The sequence below is a fragment of the Mugil cephalus genome, chromosome 23, assembly GCF_022458985.1.
Source record: "Mugil cephalus isolate CIBA_MC_2020 chromosome 23, CIBA_Mcephalus_1.1, whole genome shotgun sequence".
NCBI lineage: Eukaryota > Metazoa > Chordata > Actinopteri > Mugiliformes > Mugilidae > Mugil > Mugil cephalus.
This window is the reverse complement of record NC_061792.1, coordinates 11,996,029-12,016,153: the sequence shown is the minus strand read 5'-3', so window position 1 is coordinate 12,016,153 and position 20,125 is coordinate 11,996,029. Positions and strand designations below refer to the sequence as shown.

The 20,125-nt window shown below is 47.7% G+C and overlaps 1 protein-coding gene across 6 annotated transcripts in view; it reads right to left on the bottom strand.

Annotated features, from left to right (window-relative positions):
• Positions 1-20,125, bottom strand: part of LOC125000754 (nck-associated protein 5-like) — a 107,097-nt gene that overhangs the window by 41,005 nt on the left and 45,967 nt on the right. For 4 of the 6 annotated variants that reach the window (XM_047576397.1, XM_047576404.1, XM_047576398.1 and 1 more), the window contains 2 exons: positions 12,302-12,365; positions 4,672-4,805 (listed from right to left, as the gene is read on the bottom strand). In XM_047576397.1, the coding sequence (XP_047432353.1) occupies positions 4,672-4,805; positions 12,302-12,365 (198 nt within the window). Of the gene's footprint in view, positions 1-1,481; positions 2,185-4,671; positions 4,806-12,301; positions 12,366-13,225; positions 13,971-20,125 lie in introns of those variants that run through there. The other 2 variants (XM_047576400.1, XM_047576402.1) reach the window with 2 other exon arrangements.

Sequence of the window (20,125 nt, the reverse complement as noted above, 5' to 3'; positions counted from 1 at the left end):
CGTTGCGTGCTGACCCTTAAAGGAAGAAGATGGCCGCTCGCTCAGAATATGTGTCAACCACGACCGGATCTATACCGCAACCATGAGTTTGAGCTTTTTGGCTCCAGGCTACAGTCTGTGATCACCAGCCGGAGAAACTGGGCAAACTACGGCGATGCGAGGACGGATGCCCTACTTCCTCAGACGCCTGTAATCCGACCTCTTTCAGCAGCCCATAAACATCATAACCAGCATGTTGGATCCAAGGCGGAAGTTTGCGCCACACACAATTAAAAGCAAGTAATAGGTTGAACTGTTGCAGGCGGCCGCTTCAGTGAGTGTTCCCTTCAAATAAAAAAAAAAAACTGGGCGACTGATACCAAAGCTCTCTCATGAGCTGGTAATTTAGTGCAAGTGATGGAGCAGAATAACCCAAATTAAGTTCAATCAGACGTAATTCCCTGTTCAAATTTGAAAGTTAAAGAGAGAGGCTGAAATGGACCAATAAATCCTTTAAATATGAGGTGCTCCCGAAATAGTCCAGACACCTATTATCTATTTAACAGCCCTTGTCCCCATTGGGCAGGAGCAAGGAAGTAACTTCAAAAGGCTGCCCCCCTCCCTCCACCCTTCCTTCTTTCTGTTAATGACCCCAGATGTGTCGTCTTGAACAGGGGTCTGATTCATCTGGCCAAATCCTGCAGCCGCCAAGGCAAGAGGAGGGCGAGGAGGGGAGGGGGAGCATTTCCAATGCACCAAATTAAAACACTCGAGTCAGGCGTGGCTGGATGCTTGGATGATTAGAGGAGCGGGCATTGATCTGCAAACAAAGCGCAATCACTCAGCTCCCTGCGAGCACACTGCCGGTCCAGCTGTGCAGTCCAATGCAGCGGTAATGAGAGTAGCACATGGACGCATGCGGCACACACGGCTCTGAAACTTTACTCGGCGGACCGTGGAGGGGATCTCAACCTGAGCGTGACTGTCCAAACAACATGTCCAGACTTGAAAAGCGCTGCCGTTCCTGCCTGTTTACATCATCGGCCGACACGCACATTTTCTGCGGGAAGAATGCCGAGCACCCGTAAATCTGCAGGCGAGCCGTCATCGTCTGCTGTTGTTGTTAGTCTTGCCGTAAGTCTCCCATATCCTGCCGCGGAGAGGGCCCTTCAAGGCGGCGATGATTCAAAGCCGAGTGGACCGGGGGGCCGGCTGTAAACGCCTCGGTATTGCCGATGAGCGCACATGTGTTCGGGGTGACAATGACTCTTATCCAGTTTTATTTCGCAGAAGACAGAAGGGAACAGATGCCGAGGTGTGCGATTAGTCGATGAGAGAGCGGCAGCCAACAAAAGGCCTCTTCTTTTCCCTTTCTTAATCTGCACCGACTACAATAAAGTCTTTTAAGAGGATAAGTGTGCAAAGGGAAGGGAAGGGAAACTAAATTCAACAAAAGAAACGTTCGTCAGGCTCTTTAAAATAATGAAACTGCTTCTCATTACCTGAAAACCGCCTCCCTCATCTTCAGGCTTCAACGTAGGGCCCTAGGTCGCCCCCACGCTCTCGCCTGTTCACCGGACATCCTGCCACAGTGCTGCTACACCAGGAGAGGCTCCACGGATTTTAAGTCCAAATTAGTTTTCAAAAAGCGTCCCCATCTTCTCCCATCCCAGCGTCCCGTCCTAGCTCTGAAATGTCTTCCCCAGTTGAAGCTGTTGGGACGTCCAGGGTGGGCTGAGGAGTCTAATCCGCCGGAGTTTAATGACAGCAGGCCTTGCTAGTGTGTGGTGAAGTCTTTGAGGGGGGTTGACCCAAGTCAGAAGGGGTTGGGCATGTGACCCACACCAGGCTGAGAGCCCAAGTGGTTGGGGGAGGGAGCGTGCCGAGGAGTGGATACAGGCATGTGTGGCTGAGATCACACTCAAAAAAGTCCAAACCACTGCAAAGACAGGTCGCAAGCTTCCCTGGAGATGATCGGCCGCAGAGGATGTTTGCTGCTTCGTGTCGTACCTACCGCTAATAAGCAGCTCGCGACCTTCGTCTCAAATCACCACAGAACAATAAAGCGGGAAATCATTTCCAGCGACGAGCTCAGAAAAAAAAAAAGGGAGCACGGCGTTTGGAATCTCTTTTCTCCCCCTCTACTACTCGGCTCATTTCGCCTCATGATTCAAAACGCAGCCTCAATTAATTAGCAGATCAATCGCAGCCTGAGGTCAAACAGATCTCGGCCTGTTTAAGAGATTGGATGTCCACTTAACGTGATTTGCGGGTGTTATCTGCAGAGACACATTGATGAACTGAGGTTTCTATTCCCCTAATGCACAACAAATAAGCCTAAATCAATCCGGAAATATGGCCGACGGCCGTATGGAGCTAGCTTGACAGCAAGTGTGCACACATCAAGTCTTTGCTTGTATGTGTGTGGGTGGGTGTGGGTGATACATCTATAAGCCAATAACTAAAACAGTGGAGCAAGCAGCAACTGGGGCAAAGGTTCATGGGAAGACCTCTGCCAGTAGCCTAGTGACCAAGTTATCTTTTCTTTTTCTTTTTTTAACTGGCTTATAAGTCGCTAATTAAAGTGACCACACCGGCGTCCCATCTGCTGCCGGGGCGCGGCGCCACAGATTACTGGCTGCCATGTAAGCATGTTAATCCACCGCAGGGCCAGGTACCAGTAAATACACTCCGCACACATGTTGCACTCGCCTCCCGTCCATTCAGCATCGCTTAAACAAAGATTAAGGCTTTGACAGCGAGACGGAAATCCTGTTAGCTTGTTTGTGGGGAGGTGGAGATGGAGGGGAAAAAAAACATTGGTTGACCAGAATTACAGCAATCCAGCACGGCAAAGTTGGTCAATAATTGCTTTCTAGGGACTGAATGAGCTCTCTGTCTATATTGGAGAGCCACATCCAATGAGAACCATACATCTGGACGACCCCTGCCATCTAAACCCACCTGTCTCTGTGGGGACCTGTCCTGCCCTTTCTCTCGCCGTGGATTTGACTCTTATATTTCTGTTTCTGCTAATTCACCTCAACCCTCGGACCCCGAGTTCTGTAGCTATATAAATATGTCCACGCAGTAAAAGGCTAAAGAGAAGAGCGGTGTAGCCAAATATGTTCATGCAAATTTATGCAGGATCTTTTCCGAGTCTATAAAGAATCAGTTCAAACTTGTTTGGCCTGCGACTGAAAGGAAACTTTCAGCTGAAAATGTGTTTGTCTCCGTCAAAAGTCGCTTCTAAAAAGCCCTAAAGCGAGTGTTGAAAGTGTAATGTGTCGCCCCCTTTTTTATATAAAGCCGATGAGACGCTGAACATAAGTGAGGAACTCCATTAATTCAGAGGCATCAATGGAACATTTTGAATATGTGATAAATCTCTGGAATAGCTCTTAAATATTTCATTCCTCCCCTGGCGGTGGCTCTGCCCTCATCTGCACTGTAACACGGGGACCATTTAAAATGTACAGGATTTTCTCCACCAACTTAATGAGAAGATAAGCAGCCCCTGTGAAATTCTCTTGGACTTTTTTTTTTTTTTTTTTTGTAATGCATAAGTAAAGCCCTGAATGGCTATCGCCTAATTATGGCATCAAGTCGTCTCCGACTCTTGATTTGCTGTCCTGCTCCGTCACACTCGAGCAGCTGCACAGGAGGAGGACAAGCTCGTGAAATGGAGGTTACCCGGCGCGATGACAAGAGCTTTGTTTGAGCTCTTCACGCCTTCGCTTTCAAGTTTTTCCAAAGGAATAGTAACGTATCGGCGGTTTGCTGACGACAAGGTCAAAGTGACCAAGAAAGGAATCGATTGTGAAGGCTACAGACACATAGTGCTGATTAAATATTGCAGGAAAACTGCGGTAACACATTCATTAATTTTCCTGTCAACTCCGAGAAAAAACCGCTTGGTCTGTCGATGGAAGCAGAAAGCTGCATTACCACAAATGACCACCAGGAGCTTTACTGAACTTTCGTGATGTGCGGATCGATATGGGAAATATCGATACTATTGTATCGATATTCTGATACCACGACTTCATGCTCTAAAATCGATTCTCAAATCAAAAATATTGATACTTTCGATACTTTAGTCTTTAATATAGGAACACAGTGGGAAGTAACTAAACTACTGACTTGTGGCAACACAACAAACCTTGTGAAACACCTCAGGTTAAACCACAACACAAAATATGAGTCATTTATGATGAGGAGGACAGAAGAGGTCATTTTATAGTAGTTAATCGTTTATTTTGATGGTCTTATTACTTTACTTCTGTTTGAAGCAGCATTTTCACACATTTTGTATGATTGTGTCTCTGTTTGGTTTTTCTGTTGTTGTATTTGCTTGGCTATACGGTTTAGTGAAGTTTAATATGAATAAATAAACTACTTGTATTCTTTATGAAGCTATGATGTGAAATACACAGAGTATTGATATCGGATTGGTATCACCGATACCAGCCTGAATTTTACTGAGTATCAGATCAGAAAGGAAGTCGTGATATCGAACATCACTAGTTCCCACCTGTCTCAGCTCCAATCTCCCTCCACCTCTTTATGAATTAGCCAGGTTATGTGTGATGAGGAGCTGCCAAGATGGCGGCAGCCAGAGCCGCCGCACTGAGCTTCAAAACATCTCGAGGGGTTTGTCCCTCTTTACACACTCCACTCCTTCTCGTTTACCTGGAGAATTGCAGCTGCAGTGAAACCATCTGCGCCCGTCCCAGCTCGGACTCCTCCGTCACTTCCCGGAGACGCTTCTCGCTCTCCAGTCGCAGGCGTCGCTCTTCCTCTAGCTCGTGGATCAGCTTTTCACGCTGCGGACACACACAGGGACACAGGGGGAGGACGGTTAGAGATCGTCACAGTGCAGCCCTACGCCATGTTTACGGTGCACGCCCCTGACCTCTGACCTTTCTTTCTAAGCTTCCAGCTTGGCATTGCTTCCTGTAGTTTGATGTAAAATACTGTAGATAAACCTCCTCCCCTCCCTCCCTCTGTCAAACAACATCTCTGACCCTGCACTTCTAATCCTTCTCTCCACTCTTCCTTATTTCATTTCTGGTTCGTGTGCTAAGAACACGCTCAATCCGAAAACCACGAATAGGATGTTTACGACGAGAACTACAAGCCAGTCAGGTTGTTGCCTGGTAACGGTGCAAAAAAAATATGATCTTATTTGACCCGGCTATTGAAAGAGATGGTAGTTACTGAGTTTTAATTTCAGTCGCAGAGGAAATGAAACCACTTCTAAGTCCTCCCCGCCCCAGCAGAGGTTTTGTTTGGTGTGACTTTATCTCGCACGAGGAGCCGCGGCGCAGAGAGTCTCCACACATCACACAGCCGGTTTTCATCCGCTGCCTTCCCTCCGCCGCAACTTTATTCCCAGTCTTTAATTGGATTCTTCTCTTTCTTGATGGCCTCAGACATCGGCTCCCGAAAGAGAGAACCTTTCCTCGCCTCAAACCCCCCGCCCTCCCTCCCGACTTCAAAAGACAGTGGCCCCCGGTGCAGGCACATTCCCTCCTGCAGTGATTTGTCTCCTCTGCAGAGGAGGTTTGAGCTACCGGCCGCTCGCACCGAGGCTGAGGATTTTTAGCTGACGGGGCAAACGAGAGAGGATCATTCTCTTAGTCTGGCAGAGTTTGACAGAGCAGCTGGCTCTCTTCTTCTTCTTCTTCTATATTTTAACGATCAACCACGTGCCAAAGTCTTGTCTAAAAACACAAGAATGTGAAATAAGCGGATTGATATGATATATAAAAAGTCCTTCTTTCGCACGCTGAGGTGCAGCTTCTGCTGAATAAGACAGAAAGTTGACGCTGACTGTAATTATCTATCATTCTCAGGATTAACATCATCTGCCTTGAGGTTTTTACACGTCGTCCTCTTCGGGCTGAGCACCGCTCAGACACTCCAAACGTCTACAAGCGTTATGGGGACATCTAGTGGCGTAAAAGGAGCATTTAAGACATCCTCGACATGAGTCTTAAAATGATTTAAAGGCCGTGAAACCAAACTGCAAAGAAAAATGACAAAACAACTGGAGACGGCCTTTCAGCTCCAACCATGCAGCCTCCAGTGCCACCAATAAACAACCATATTTCACTTTACTCCCGCTGTAAAAAAGAAAAAAAAAAAGGCCGATTTTAACTGGGTGAATGGGTCAGTGAGAGGGAATATTAAACCCGAGTCGCCATTAAAACCGGCTCCGGTCTTCACTGTGGGCTGTAAATTTGTGGATGCTATGCGAAGCGGCTCTTTACGCGGCGGGGAGCCCGCCTCTGTCGGGAGTAATGGCCGCTGTAAATCCAGGCCTACACAGGCATAAAGTAGAGTGTCCCCCTGCCAAGAGCTGCACCTATACATCTGGACGTAAACCAATGACTCATTAGCTCTTCTTTACATTGTTTTTCTTTTGTTAATTTTATTTATACGGGAGGAAAAAAAGCAACATTCAAACTTTTTCCTATTGCAGAAAAGCCCAAAAACAATGCTAGCTGTTGAAATGAATTCCTCTTAAATGCTTTTTTTTTTTTTAATTTTTTTATTTGCGCCACTGCTTGCGTTATAGTTCAGAGTGTTTGCCATGGTTTTCCTCGGTAGCTTCGGTCCTAACGAACGCTCCCGGGCATAAACCACCGACCGCTACGTGTCTGCTGACAGAGTCTTGCCAACAACCTCAATAACAACACAGAATTTATAGTCTACATTGTAGTAAAAAACCCTCTATTGCTTTTGTTCAATATATAATTTCAGCAATTTAACAAGGCCCGACGCCATTAAATCAAACTATCTTTATGTGGCCAGAAAGCCTGAGCAGTACATTACAGTTTTCCTTGGTTGTTTATTGTCTGTTTTTTTTTCCTTCTCTCTTTCTGTGGTTAAGGGCTAATTGAAAGCATATTCTCTGACGAGCCTTAGCTGCGGCTACAAAGACGACACGCCACGGCAACAGATCTCAAAGGGAAGGTTTTGATGAGAGCATCTTTGTGTAGGAGATAATCCTCAGTCTGGTCTGTGTCTGGTCTGGAGGAGGTTGTGCTACCGGGTTTGTCCTGCGGAGGGCAACACGCTCCAGGAAGAGAAACTCCGTCGGCGTCTCCAACAAAGCCACCTCCATCAAACAATACAATGTCAAATGGAACAGGCAGAGTAATCTATAAAATGGTTTTACACCGGCCTCCAGAGCCATATATCTGAAACAAACCCAGATTGGGTGTTCAAGGATTAAATTTGACCTCGGTCACGGTCAAGACCAGTTTCATTTCCCGCTTAAATGAAAAAAAAAACGTGCATCCATGTATTTATCACCGGCAACATGTAAACCCTTCCTTCTTTTGGGTCCGAGTATTGATTTGTGTGTTTGTTGCATCTTCGCAACAAGCTCCAGCTAAAGTGAATCATACATCTAGAATTCTATTAGGGCCCAGACTGGAGCGAGCCTCGGTAATTGGACAGCATTAGATGGTAATGGTATTCATCCGAGCTGAATTACTAGAAGACTCGAACCCCCCTGATACCCACCCCCCCCAACCCCACCCCAAGATCCACCAAGGACTCTAAATTAATTAGAGACCTGAGCCTCTTCCTGTTGTGGCTGCAACTATATATAAAAAAAGAGAAGCTGCATCAGGTTAAGTGCATGTCTCTGGTTCTGTACATGTGTGTTCATGCAAGGGTTTTGGGGTACAGTTCGAGGGGGCTCAATAATCTCTTCATTACACAGAGCACCCTCCCACCCCCCCCATTCGGTTGGAGCTCTTTGCCTAATCAAAGGGCCGGGAGCGGATCTGTGGCTCGCTGCTAAAGCAAACATCAGGGACACAATGCACTGCGTAGGTTCTCTGTTCATAAATAAAACACGAGGCCACAAGGCCGCTTTTTTTTTTTTTTTTTTCATGTGTGTGTGTTTGTGCGCTCGTCAGCAATGACTGAATTTAAATGAAAGTGTAACAGGAGGAGGATTTTGGCTTCCTGGTTGGCACACATGGTGGATTTGAAATGTCGGGATGGAGACGAAATTAGATTAAAGTAAAATTAAAGTCATTACTAGGAGATGATATTAATTATGGTCTAAAACATAACATGTGGTTGATTAGACATTTTTTATACATTTTTTCCCCATCAAATTTACACATTAACGTGGATCCAACATATTATAGTAAAGGGATAGCTTAATATTCAATGTAAAATGATAATAATAATGTATATTTAGTTTAATATAGAGCACATATAGAAGGTTGGGGGTCCCTACTTAATCCCTTGGCCTGAAAAACTTTTAAGACCCCTGCTCTAAAACGCTCGGTGCCTCTGAATGTAATTTAAAAGAGAAGCACAAATAATTTCCGAGGCGACTTGTTATAGAAACAACTGTTTCATTTACTGCAAATCTCTGTCCTGTGTCCCCCGGGGCTCCATCACTTCTATTATCATGGAGAGCCACTACATTAGAGTGTACCACTCTCACACAGCCACCGGCACTATAGCAAATAATACACACACCCCAGGAATATGCTAAATCATATGAGTGGGCCATTTATCACTGCCAGGGGAGCTCCACCGCCCCACCACCACCACCGCCACCACACCCCACCCACGCACTCATTCAGCCCCACATACGCTCCGGAGGGTGCATGAAAAGGGACGGTGTGGAGATGCGATTTGGGCCCGGCTGTCAACGCTCGTCACCCGGTGAATGTCAGGGGCTGCAGAAAGGAGCGGAGGGGGGTTACGATGGACCCCATCTCGGCCCTCGCCCCTGCCTGTGCCTGATAAGGCCAATCGGTGGAGATGGCACCTGAGTCCCCCCCCTTGAACCTCCACGCTGTCAAACAGCTGTCAGATGCTGCATGAAGGTCCCTCAGCGCTGCAGCTCCACGAGGACCGGAGCCTCTTTGAAGCCTCTGATTCTTTTTTTTTTTTTATCTGCTGAAAACACACTACAAAAGAGGTCCACTCTAACTTTTTGTGGTGGTTTATATGTAAATAAATCATTGTCAGGACTAATTAAACCACGAATGAACCCACTGCTCTCCCTGTGCTGCACAATGACGTCACTTCTGTAGCAAAATTCGACCCGGTTGAGGAGAGTCTGACACCACCGTTCACTGATGCCCAGGCCCAACAGTTGCAACAGCTAGCTAGCTAGCTAGCTAGTAGAGTATATTTAGAGTAGGGGACTTCAACGTTTTTTTAAGCATTCATAAAAACACAGACAAAACACATTTAGCTCAACTAAAAAGTCAACCAGCAGGCTAGCAGTCAACAACAACCTACCTAGCAACCAACAAGAAGACCCCAGCTGAGTAGCCTAGCAAACAGGAGTAGGTAAGAAGTGATGGGACATGCAACTACACTTTCTTTTTAAGCAGGGACCCCCTACCTACTATATGTGTTCTATATTATCTACATCTTTCCTTCATTAACTGTTAATTATCTTTAATTCCTGAAACAAAACCCTCTCTGGCTGTTCTCAGGACTAAAAGCCCTTCATGACCCAGTAAATGTTACTTGACGCTCTGTTTGAAACTGTGTCACGTAAAATCATGAAGACAGACAATAGCTGATTGCTATCTTGGCCCCAGGGGCTTATTTTCCCCCCATGCTCTTCACCTCTTATCTTTACTTCATTTTCTACATGAAATACTCCAGAGAAATCAAGACTTTTTTTATTATTATTATTATTTTTTTTTAAATGACTATGTTGCACAGTTAAGCGGGGCGAAAACGATCCCCGTTAGCGTTCTCGTGTACGCTCCACTCAGCCGTGAACCAATCAAACGCTGCAATCAGCCCGAGCATCGTACGTGTGAGGCTGTTTGAGCTCAAATATCCACAAAACCCCAAAGGAAAATAAATTCCAGTTTGTCTCAAAGCCACGCTGTTTATTTTCCCGTCGTGTTTGGACAGCCGCTTCCAGCGGCGGTGATCTTAACTTAACAGTTTTAAATGCCTTTTTAATGGAGAGCCCGCCCCCCCCTTCAGCCTTCACGAGCCGACATGCGGGCTCCTGTTTTCTCCCTGGCAGGAAACCCAGCATCCTGCCGCTGATGGTGGACTCCAAAGGGTGGCATCAAAAGAGAAAGCGGCCCTGCCCTGCCCTGCCTGGCCTTGCCCTGCACCACGCCTCTGGTTTGGGGTGTGAAGAATTCCTGAGGAAACCTACAGCAGTGAATGAGCGGTTTGACTGGAGACAGACAGGGCCGGCTTGTTGGGAGAAAAGACTGAAGCCTTCAGAGTAAACCCTGACCTGTGCTCTACCAAAACACCTAAAAGGGAAATCCAATGTTTTTCCTTCTGGGAGTTTTCAGGAGTGGGCCAGAAGTTCCAAGCTCGAATGTGAAATAGAAACTGACCTGGTGCTGCTTCAGTATGTGTGTGTGTGGTCGTATATCTGTGGTGCAGCCTTTAAGTATTTCACGATCCTCCCAAACGACTACTTTTACGCACCGTGTTTCCCAACAGGAGGCTCTATTAAAACGAAGTGCGGCGTGTCCGGGCTGTTTCATTTAGAGCTCGCAATCATAAAGATGCCTTTCACATTCTTTCCCAACATAACGGAGGTAAAAAAACAACACATCCCCGCGGAGCTACTCGGAGGCGAGTTTCTCTGATTACACAGGAGATGCTAATGGATGTAGAGCTGGGAGACGCCACTTCAGAAAGTCTGCGCCGGTTTAATCCACCTCTCATTCTGGGTTAGCGGGAAGAGATGTGGGGTGTGGAAGAGGCCCGTGCCCACTTCATACCAGCAGCACTTTGACAGTTATCTCCTTGAAGCAGAAGCCTCGCTCTCGTTTCTATTGGAGGACCGAGGCCTCGCAGGAATGCCGGAGACGGAGACGAGGGGAGTCCAACGAGGATAATCCCAATTTCAAATGGAGCTTAGTGATATCCCCGTCCTTTTTTTTCTTTTTTTTCTTCCTCCTCCACCCTCACCCCTCTACCCTCCTGTCTGGCACAGATAACTCATCCCTCTTCCTACCCCGGGCATGCGCAGACACCACCCGCCCCCCTCTCAGCTAATAATTAGCATGTCATCCACTCGTGTGAGCTCTCAGTGAAGGCTCGCGGCGTGGACGGTGATAGATCTTATTCTGGGGCGGCGTTGGGAGGTCAGAGGACGTGAACAAGTGTGGACGCTTAGACCGACCTGTCTGCACGAAGGTAGAAGAGATTTACCTTCGTATTTAGTCCAAATAGAAGCTAAAAGCTGCAGTGTTTTGGATTTAAGTGACTTTAAATCAGAGGTCTTCAACAGGGGGTCTGTGGAGCTACTGCAGGGGGTTCGCAAAATCTTTGGTTGATCAGACATTTTTTATACATATATGTATATTTTTTGAATTTTTCCCACAAATCCTGGTAGTCGAGGATTGGTGAGAATTGTCCTTTGCAGAAAACTCTAATTCTAGATCTGACTTTGGAGAGCAGTGTGTTGTCGAGCCAGTTACCCAGATATTTGTAAGAATTAACAAGATTCCTGTTGAATATCATGCATTTTGTTTTGTCGGGTGTTCAGGTGAAGGTTGGAATAAAGCGTGTTGGATGTAAGAACTACCCACCAGCAGAAGCTTATTTAGGTAGATTTGAGCTGGACCAAGTGCGGAGCCTTGTTCTTGCTCAAGTGATTGAGGCAGCAGAGTGGAGGAGTCATTCAGAGGTCAGACGGATCTGATCTGTGACGGTGGACGTAAACAAGTCCTGGAACTAACATCCACCTCCGTCTGCACGTATCTCCCTTTAAAACGAATTAGCCAGGTCACAGCGTCTGCATTTCTTAACACATTTCCCACTAGAACAAGCGCACACTGTCTCTATGTGCATCAACTCAAGCTGCCCTTTAGCTACACCCTGAACATCCAACCCCCCCGAGCTCTGACCTCCCCCCGCTGTGAGGCCAGCACGGAGCAAAACTTCTCCTCCGGGGATCAATAGAGGATCTATCTAAATCCAGAGCGAAGAACCTGGGAGTCTGCGGGCCCTCGTGAGCTGTTGCTCTAGGCCGGCTGCCATAAAGAGAATGGGAGTGCAGCGAAACAGCTGGGCCTGCGGTTAGAGCGTCAGTCAGTCAGTCAGCTGAGCGCCGCTTCATCACATGCTTCAACTTTTCACTTGCTGACCTCCTCCAAGCACCCGTACTGTGAGCTCAAATCAGGGCGATGTTCACGCCGCGGCGCCAACTCCACAGTTTACTTTTAACAAACGACATTTCTCGGGATCTCTCCCCGAGACGCTAAAGATTGACACCGACCCTCCGCAGTGTGTGGCTTTGTGCAGATTATAGGGCCGAGCGGCTCCCACTGTACTTTACCATTGTTCCTTCGCTCTTGCTCCGTGCGACTTCCCTCTGCAGGCGAGCCACGGCCAGCTTTTCCCTAAACAAAAGGAAGAGGAGAGGAAGGAAGGGGGAGATAGATACAATTAGAGTGAGTCATTGTGAGTCCATTGTTCAGTCAAGTGTCTGAGGGGAAAAATATGGCGTTGATATAAAAAAAAACAACTCAGTCACGTTTTGTTAGCTAATCATTTCCTGTTTACTGAGATCAATAATACCCTGGCGCCCGTCCATAGCTTACTGCAGGAGAGCTCGCACTATTCAGACCGAAATAGCTCGTAAGAAACACAATGCGAGGCATCCTCACACACAGACGCTCCTAACAAACTCCCCACACACACACACAAACACACACACCTCGCACGCTACAAAGAGACCGATTGTGCGAGTCCGATCCTAGTCCCACGTGAGGGCATTCCAGACTTTAACGGGCTAAACCCTGGCACACTAGCGCGGATAATAAAGAACTCCGTTTTACGGGCCCTCCTGAGGCACCGCACGGCAACGGAGACGCTGCTCCGGGACGCGCACCATGCCACCCGTCACCCTTCAACAGCTTTTTTAAAAAAAAAATCATCTGTACTTTTTTTTCTACCACTGAAAACAACAACAACAGCGGCATGTGTCTGGATGAGCTTACGGTAAACTCGCCAACACAAGAGGCGCGTGACTTCATATATCCCCTGATTATCTTTGCATTCAGAGCTAAATAAGGAAGCCAGTTATAGTTCCGCATGCAAAGCCGCCTACTATGGCATCCAACGACGCCATATATACACAGCAGTAATCACAATCACCTGCACATTATTCACACGAGCACACGACAACCATTAGAAATAAAACATGACTAACGTCTCCCCTTATCCCCTGACAAGACACCATTGTTTCTGAGTGGCTTACCTGTGCTGTGTGTGTGTGTGTGCTCATGCGGGGGGTGTAGGTGTATGTTTGACGGATGAATTCGCCGTCTGGAGCCACAGACTAAACGCGTTCCCCTCCGACGGGACCAGACTGAGTCGAAGGAAGATTGTGAAAGACGCGCGGAAGTCGAGCGGTGACACCAGGGCGTTGTGTTGGGTCGGCGGCGTGTCGTGTGAGGTGTTTTCGTTCCATGACAGCATCGTGGATTCGTACATTTTTCGCAGGTGACACTCTTCCCAAAAGTGATTTAAAGTGTTCCAGCGAACGTGCCACACCTGATTGACTAACACGCTCCGGTTACACAATGCGCCTCTTCCTATTACCACATACTGTACACCACCTTGTACAAAAAAAAATAAAAAAAAGGGGGTAAAGGAAAGGAAAAAAAAAACTGTCTCTGGAACTTCTCACATCAGATATTGTTTTGTTAAACAGCACCGGCCTGGCATTCCTCCAGTCTGTGTTATGGCTGAGCGTCAGCCCTGTAAGGGGTTAAGTTTCAGGCCACTTATGTGCAGGCATGTTCCAGGAGCAGCGGAGCATGAGCCAACAGCGCCCCCGAGAAAATCATCGCCAAATATAGAGCAATTTGACATTCTATGTTAAACATAATTATAGTAATTGGCACAAGCAGCAGTCAAAACAGTATTCTAGAGCAAAGCGCTCGCTGGCGACGCTCGCGTCCAACTGGCGCTGACGTGGATTCGGCAATCCTCCCTGTTCTGTTTGTGTTTAGACCTTTAGACGTTCCTGCACTTCGCTCCCAATCGGCGTGTTTCGCCGATCACTCATAAACTTTTACCAGCTGTGTAAACTAATGAGCAACCTGAAGGCCGCTCTGTCAAAGGGTTTATCTCGAACCATCTCCGTGCCCTGCTGTAATACCATGGTGGGTCTCGCACATTAATTATCATGTTTTCATTCCCCCCACCCCCTCCCTCCCCTTCATGTTCTCACAAACGTCCTCCAAAAAGGGGGTCGGGACGCAGGCACGCGGTCCCTGAACGCCTCATTTTAAAGGGTAATTGTAGTTTATTAAGACGCGGGGCCTTATTTTTGTAGCTATGGACCTCGTTTCCAACGGTTATGATAACACCGGCATGAGCAGACGGAGGATCTGCGGAGGAACTTCTCGCCTCGCCTGCTGCAGAAACATGGCGCAATAAGTTCCAGCGCTGACGCAGACCGCCGGCGGTTCTCGGTGACCTGGAATCACCTGATAGCACGGGGAGGCATCACCAGAGGAGGGAATCCCGCGGAGCTCCACTGGAGCAGGATAAACCTGCAGACAACCCTAATCATAACTGCACTAAGCCTCCTCCTTATTCCTTCCACGCTGCACAAAACGCCGGCGTCATGAGAAAAACGAGGTCAAGTAAACAGCGGTAAAAAGGCATCAATAAAGTCACTCATGGCGCCCACGTCTAAAAGCAGAACTTAGTGGATGAACCTACTTCTTTTACATTTGGTATTTGAGCTAGAAAATGTCCTGACTGGTTTCGTCTTTCATCTCGGTTCAGGGTTTGTTCTGTGATGCGTCGTCACAGGTATGCGCAGAGGTGGAACTTTGGGATGCTCCCCCAGCCTTTTCTTTGGGATCAGATGGAGTGACCACGATGCATTCACAGCACATCAGCCCTGTTTCCTCTACACATTCTCCCTGCTCAGGCCCTGTGTAAGCCCTCCTCGAGCGCCCGCTTTCCCCTGCAGCCCAGACAACGCGCCGTCTGTTTGCTTCTGAGCGCCGTGGTGGCGGCGTGCAAAGACACGACCTGTCAGGGCCTAGGGAGGATCAATCTCGCCGAGAGCGTTTGCCAACCTGAGCCGACACGTCGGGCCCGTGTGCTTTGAACTGCATTGTGGGAGGCAGCCGTTTAGCTGTCTTTTCATCGCTGTTATCACGGATCTTCCATACAGGTGCTTTAATCCATTGTACATTGTTTGCTCTTAAGCACATAATGAAAGAGAAAAAAAGTGCTGCCTCATGTGTTTTGGTTTCCTCTAGTCCGTGCAGCGCTGTGTACAGTTTTACTATAAACTGGAGTTAATCTCTCCTCTGCGCAGAAAGATGTTAACAGATTAAACACCGCACACTGCTCCGGCCTTTCCCCCCGCACGCTGACATAAATACACACATCTAAGAGTATAAAAGATGCATAAATATAAACCATCCCTCCAATATTGTCACCGAGGCTTAACGGGAGCTAAACATCTCAATCGCGCTGAAGCGCAGCCGTACACAGAGCGGCCGGGAGGGACGCGTAAATGTTTGGATGAGAGTGGAGCTGCCATGCATTTATGTATTAGCGTCTGCACTCCTGCTGGGTTAAGAGCCCTGAAACGCACGCAATGCAATCCCCTCGGCCCACGTAGCGCATCCTGTTCAGACTCTGGCCATGTTTTCAGTGCCTGCTCCGGACCGGTCATCCTTAATCGTCCCTGTTATGTAACTCCAAAATTTCAGGCCAGCCTCCAGCGTGGGACAATGAGTTTACTGAGGCGTTTGATAAGTTATAACATCCAAGCCTGACAGTCTAGCGTATGAAGTCCATGGAGTATGAAATGGACTTCAACATGCAGCGTCCGTCTGATATCATTCAATCGACGTGTCGCTCCCTTTAGACTTTTAACGTTGAAATTCCGTTCTGCAAATACCGCGATGGCATCGAAATCAGCTTCAGCCCCCAGTGTAAACACTTTCATCTGGCTCGAGCGCCCCCCCGAGGGGCGGGGCCCTCACATCTGTGACCGCTCAATTGGTCCCCGTGCATTAGGCGGGCCCAATCAATCACCAGGCAGCGCCGCCCGCCGAGGCCGAGCAGCGGCCTGACCCACGCCTGTTCCCAGCGCCTCGCCCACAGCTGGTTCCTGACCTCCCGTCTCCCGCGCCGGACCCCGGCGGAAAAACAGGAGCCACATGTCAGCGCCTCGCACACCCACCCAGCCAGCCAGCCAGTCAGTCAACCAGGCACAATGAGCCTTACCTCACCACGGCACACCATCAATTATTGACGAGGTGAAATGCGATGAGGTTCTGCTGTGAGCACACAAAGAACCTTCTGAGGCGGCCACGCGGCCTAATACCATCTCTACATATTCACTCCTTCATGCTGATTTGCGGATTCTAGTTACAAAGACAGAAAAAATTCTCCTCTTTGTGATGTTCCTGCTTTTTAACGACTTCGGACTTGGGCCCCGTCGCTGAGTAATTAGTCGAGCTGATCGTGATTAGGAAGATTTATCCAAAGTCAACAACATTCAGAGCACTCCGAGTTGTTTATGCTTCCCCCTCTGTGATAACATCGAGCCCTCTGGAAAAGCTTCATTACGCCGGTGCAACATAAAAGCAGCGAGTGGTTTTTCTGGGCTGACATAATCTCAGAGAAAATACTTTGTCTTTGCTACAGTAAGGTCAATGATTTAAATGTTTACTAGGGCAAACGCCTGCAGTGCATCTTCAAACCTCTGAAGCAGCACAAATGCTACGAGAGGAGTCCTCTGAGACTCCTCCTGAGCTCGGAGGAATGCACCCGCCAAGCGTGGATTACCCCTGCCTGACTGTCTGTCTCCCTAAATGTTTTCTTATTCTCCGAGCAGGGCCTGACCTCAATTGTTTCCGAGCCACAGACGCATTCCCGTCCAGACGAAACGAAACATTGCGGATGAGCAGATGTGCTTTAAAAATGGCCGCAGTAACCGCCGGGCCTCCCGCCGGCTGGCGGCGGCGGCGATGATCTACAAGACTGGGGCTAGACGCGATCGCACAAGGGGCACTCCTCAACACATGGATGAACACACACATGTACAAACAGACTGGAAGGGATATGCAGAGACATGCACACACGCTCGCATGCCTTTTAAATCTTTCATGTCCCAAAAAAAAAGAAAAAAAAAAGATAAGAGATGGCTCCAAACTGAAAAAGATGCTTGAAGATAGGTAGAAGAATAAGTTGATGGTCATCAAAAGGCAACCCCAGCCACAGGTAGTCATCTCGTCTTTGCTTAATTTGAGTTTAAGTAGAGCACCCTTCACACTGGGCTACAATTAGGACGTGATTTAAAGGAGTTTACCTGTGCTTTCTGGAAATTATACTACTTCTGCTGCAGCGGACGTAAACACCTCAATCTCGATCTGCACAGAAATTAAAGCTCGAGATGGACGCGTTCAGGATACGTGACGCCGACGAGAACATGTTTGAATTCGATCCAAGACGCCACGCCACGAAGCCGGAACAGAGGCTGGTTTCACGGTTATAGAAGAATGTCTTTTCATTTTCATGCACCAAACCTTAGGAGAAGTTAGAAAAATTGTAGCAGCACCCAAAAAGGATGTATGTGTGATGCAGATGGTGGACGAGGAGCTGATGCTTCCCATCCACGTCTTCATCTCTTTATCTCTAACCGTCCGACTGGACATGAAGCAGATGAAAGCTTTGCCGTGCAGCGGTTTGCTAATTGTTGCAGGCTGTTCTGTGGCTAGAAAAGGCCCCACGTACTCAGTCTCATCCATTGTTCTGTTTGCATTTCACACCCCGGCTGCCCTGCATTGCCTTAACCGGGAGATTCACATTTACTACTGTACTGTAACACTAGAAGGTTCTGCTGAGTCATGGAGACTGTGCAAAGGCTAGGGGGTATTTTTACAGCACCTGTCAACACATCGTTTTCAGAGAGGCAGGCAAACAGCAGCTCTTTACAGAAGCAGACAAAGGTGCAGTAAAGTGGAGCGTTCGGCCTGCTCATAAAAACCTACCTACGACGAGGTGCATGTGTTTTCAAATGATGCAACAAGAAGAACTTCGAGTTGCAAACACTGTTTACTTAAATAGAAAAAACTAAGTAATTCTGCTGATGTGTCCTAACCCTAACCCTAACCCTAGGGTTAGGCTATTCTAAAGGGTTCTGGCAGCAATCAAACCTTTAAAAGTTCCTTCAGCCGTCTCTCTAGGTAAAGGACCAAATGACTAAAAGAACTCAAACACAACAAGAGAGGTGTTTGGAAAAGAGTTTTACAGCTCAACGGTGAGCTTCTCCAGCAGCCTCCATCCATTTCCTCTCCAGCTGCGCCAACACCTCCAGCCACTGGATGCGGTCCTGCATGTTTCTCCCTCTATTATCCGATGATTTACAGCCAAGATAGGGAGGTGGGGGGTTGGGGGGGAGGAGGGAGGGTTTGGGGGCGCCGAAGTTTGTTGACATTCCCCTGCCCCGCGCAACCTCAAATACGACACTGACCCCCTTTTCCAACCTCGTAAACAGCCCACTCCGCCGAAAGTATCGGCGTGACAAGGAGTGAAATATGAAACAAGGGGGAGCGCTCTCAGCTTTGATCCCGAAACTCCGTGAGATGTTTGCAACTGTGAAAGTGTGTCAGCTGAGAGTGTGTGTGTGTGTGTAGTAAACAAGGATAACACCATATTATCTTGTAAAATGTTGGCATGCAGCTCCGTGACCTACAAAAAAAAAACCCTAATCCAATTTGGGATTGTTTTTTACAAGAGCTGAAACACCAAGAGACGAATCAATAAAGTGCAAAAACAAAAGTTTATGCTCACGAGCCAAGATACTACCAAATAAAAAAAAAAAAGAAAGACTGAACTTCGTGCCAGTGCTAACTGGTAAACAGGCCGTTTAAATGCGGTAACTGCAGCCCACGAGTCCTTGCACCTTTGTGAACTCCCATGGAGCGAGTTCACCCATTTAGAAACCACAAAAATGCTCCGGCTCTAATGACATCACTTAACAGTCAGCGAGGGTGTCTGGGCGATGCTTTGTCTCCGGGCAAAAACAGTCGGTGCATGCAGTACGCCATTGATAGCGAGCAAATAAAAGTCTTTTATTGGTTATAAATCGCGTCGGACCATTAAACTTTATATTTTTCCTGAGTGACAGTGCGCTAGCTTTAGCCAGCAGGAGATACACAGACGGACAAAAGACATCTCCAAGTAGAGTTGTTTCTTCATTTCAAACATGCTGACAGTGAATTGAACGAGTTCTGGATGTTTGCATCAAAAAAAAAAAATCTTTATTGAGCTTTCTATTAAAAAAAAAAAAAAAAAACAGGTTCATACCAGCTCCAGGGTTCTCTGCAGGACTCAAACTGTTTTTACAGTTCCCACGTGCTGTTCGTGGGGGAAGATAAATGTAGAGCAGGCTGAGGGGAGGAATGCATTCACAGCAGCCTTAATTGAGCTGGATGGCCCGCAGTCACAGAGGCAGAGCGTCTCAACGAGGCTCCGGCCGGCCAGATCCCGAGATGTGCCTCACACGTACACATCATTAAACCGGCTTACGGCTCCACGGTAGCGACGGACGCCGCAGAGACGCTGGGGAATTACATGGGAAAGTTGTCTGGAAGGAGCCCTAACCCTAAAACACCCCCCGCTCCCTCCTCCAGAATGAAAGTCCTCTGGCTGTCAATGGAGGGGAAGTGCCCCCATGCTGAGGCCCACTGGGTCAGCCATTGAACCGGGGAACATTCCTCAGTAATTCTGTTTGACCTGAGCCCAATACGCCAGCTGAGGGTCACCAAATACAGGGAGGAGACGGAAGGGAAAATCGGATGTAGAGGAGTGAGGGGCAAAGTGATGGACATGAGTTAGAGGGGTGGAAGGGAGCACAAAGGCACATGGAGATGTTGAGGTTTTTTTTTTTTTTTTGGACTTTTGAAACTGCTGTAGAAATGTAGGACATGGCAAACAACAATAATAATAATAATAACGTCCACAGTTGGAATCGGACAGAATTACAGTTTTAATTCTATAAAATCAAATCCCTCCACTTGGCAATCCTCTTATCCCGTAATCCCCAGGTAGGTTTCAGAGCTCAAACTGCCCGGCGCAGCAACACATCTGCCCTGCTGGCGGGGTGATATCACCA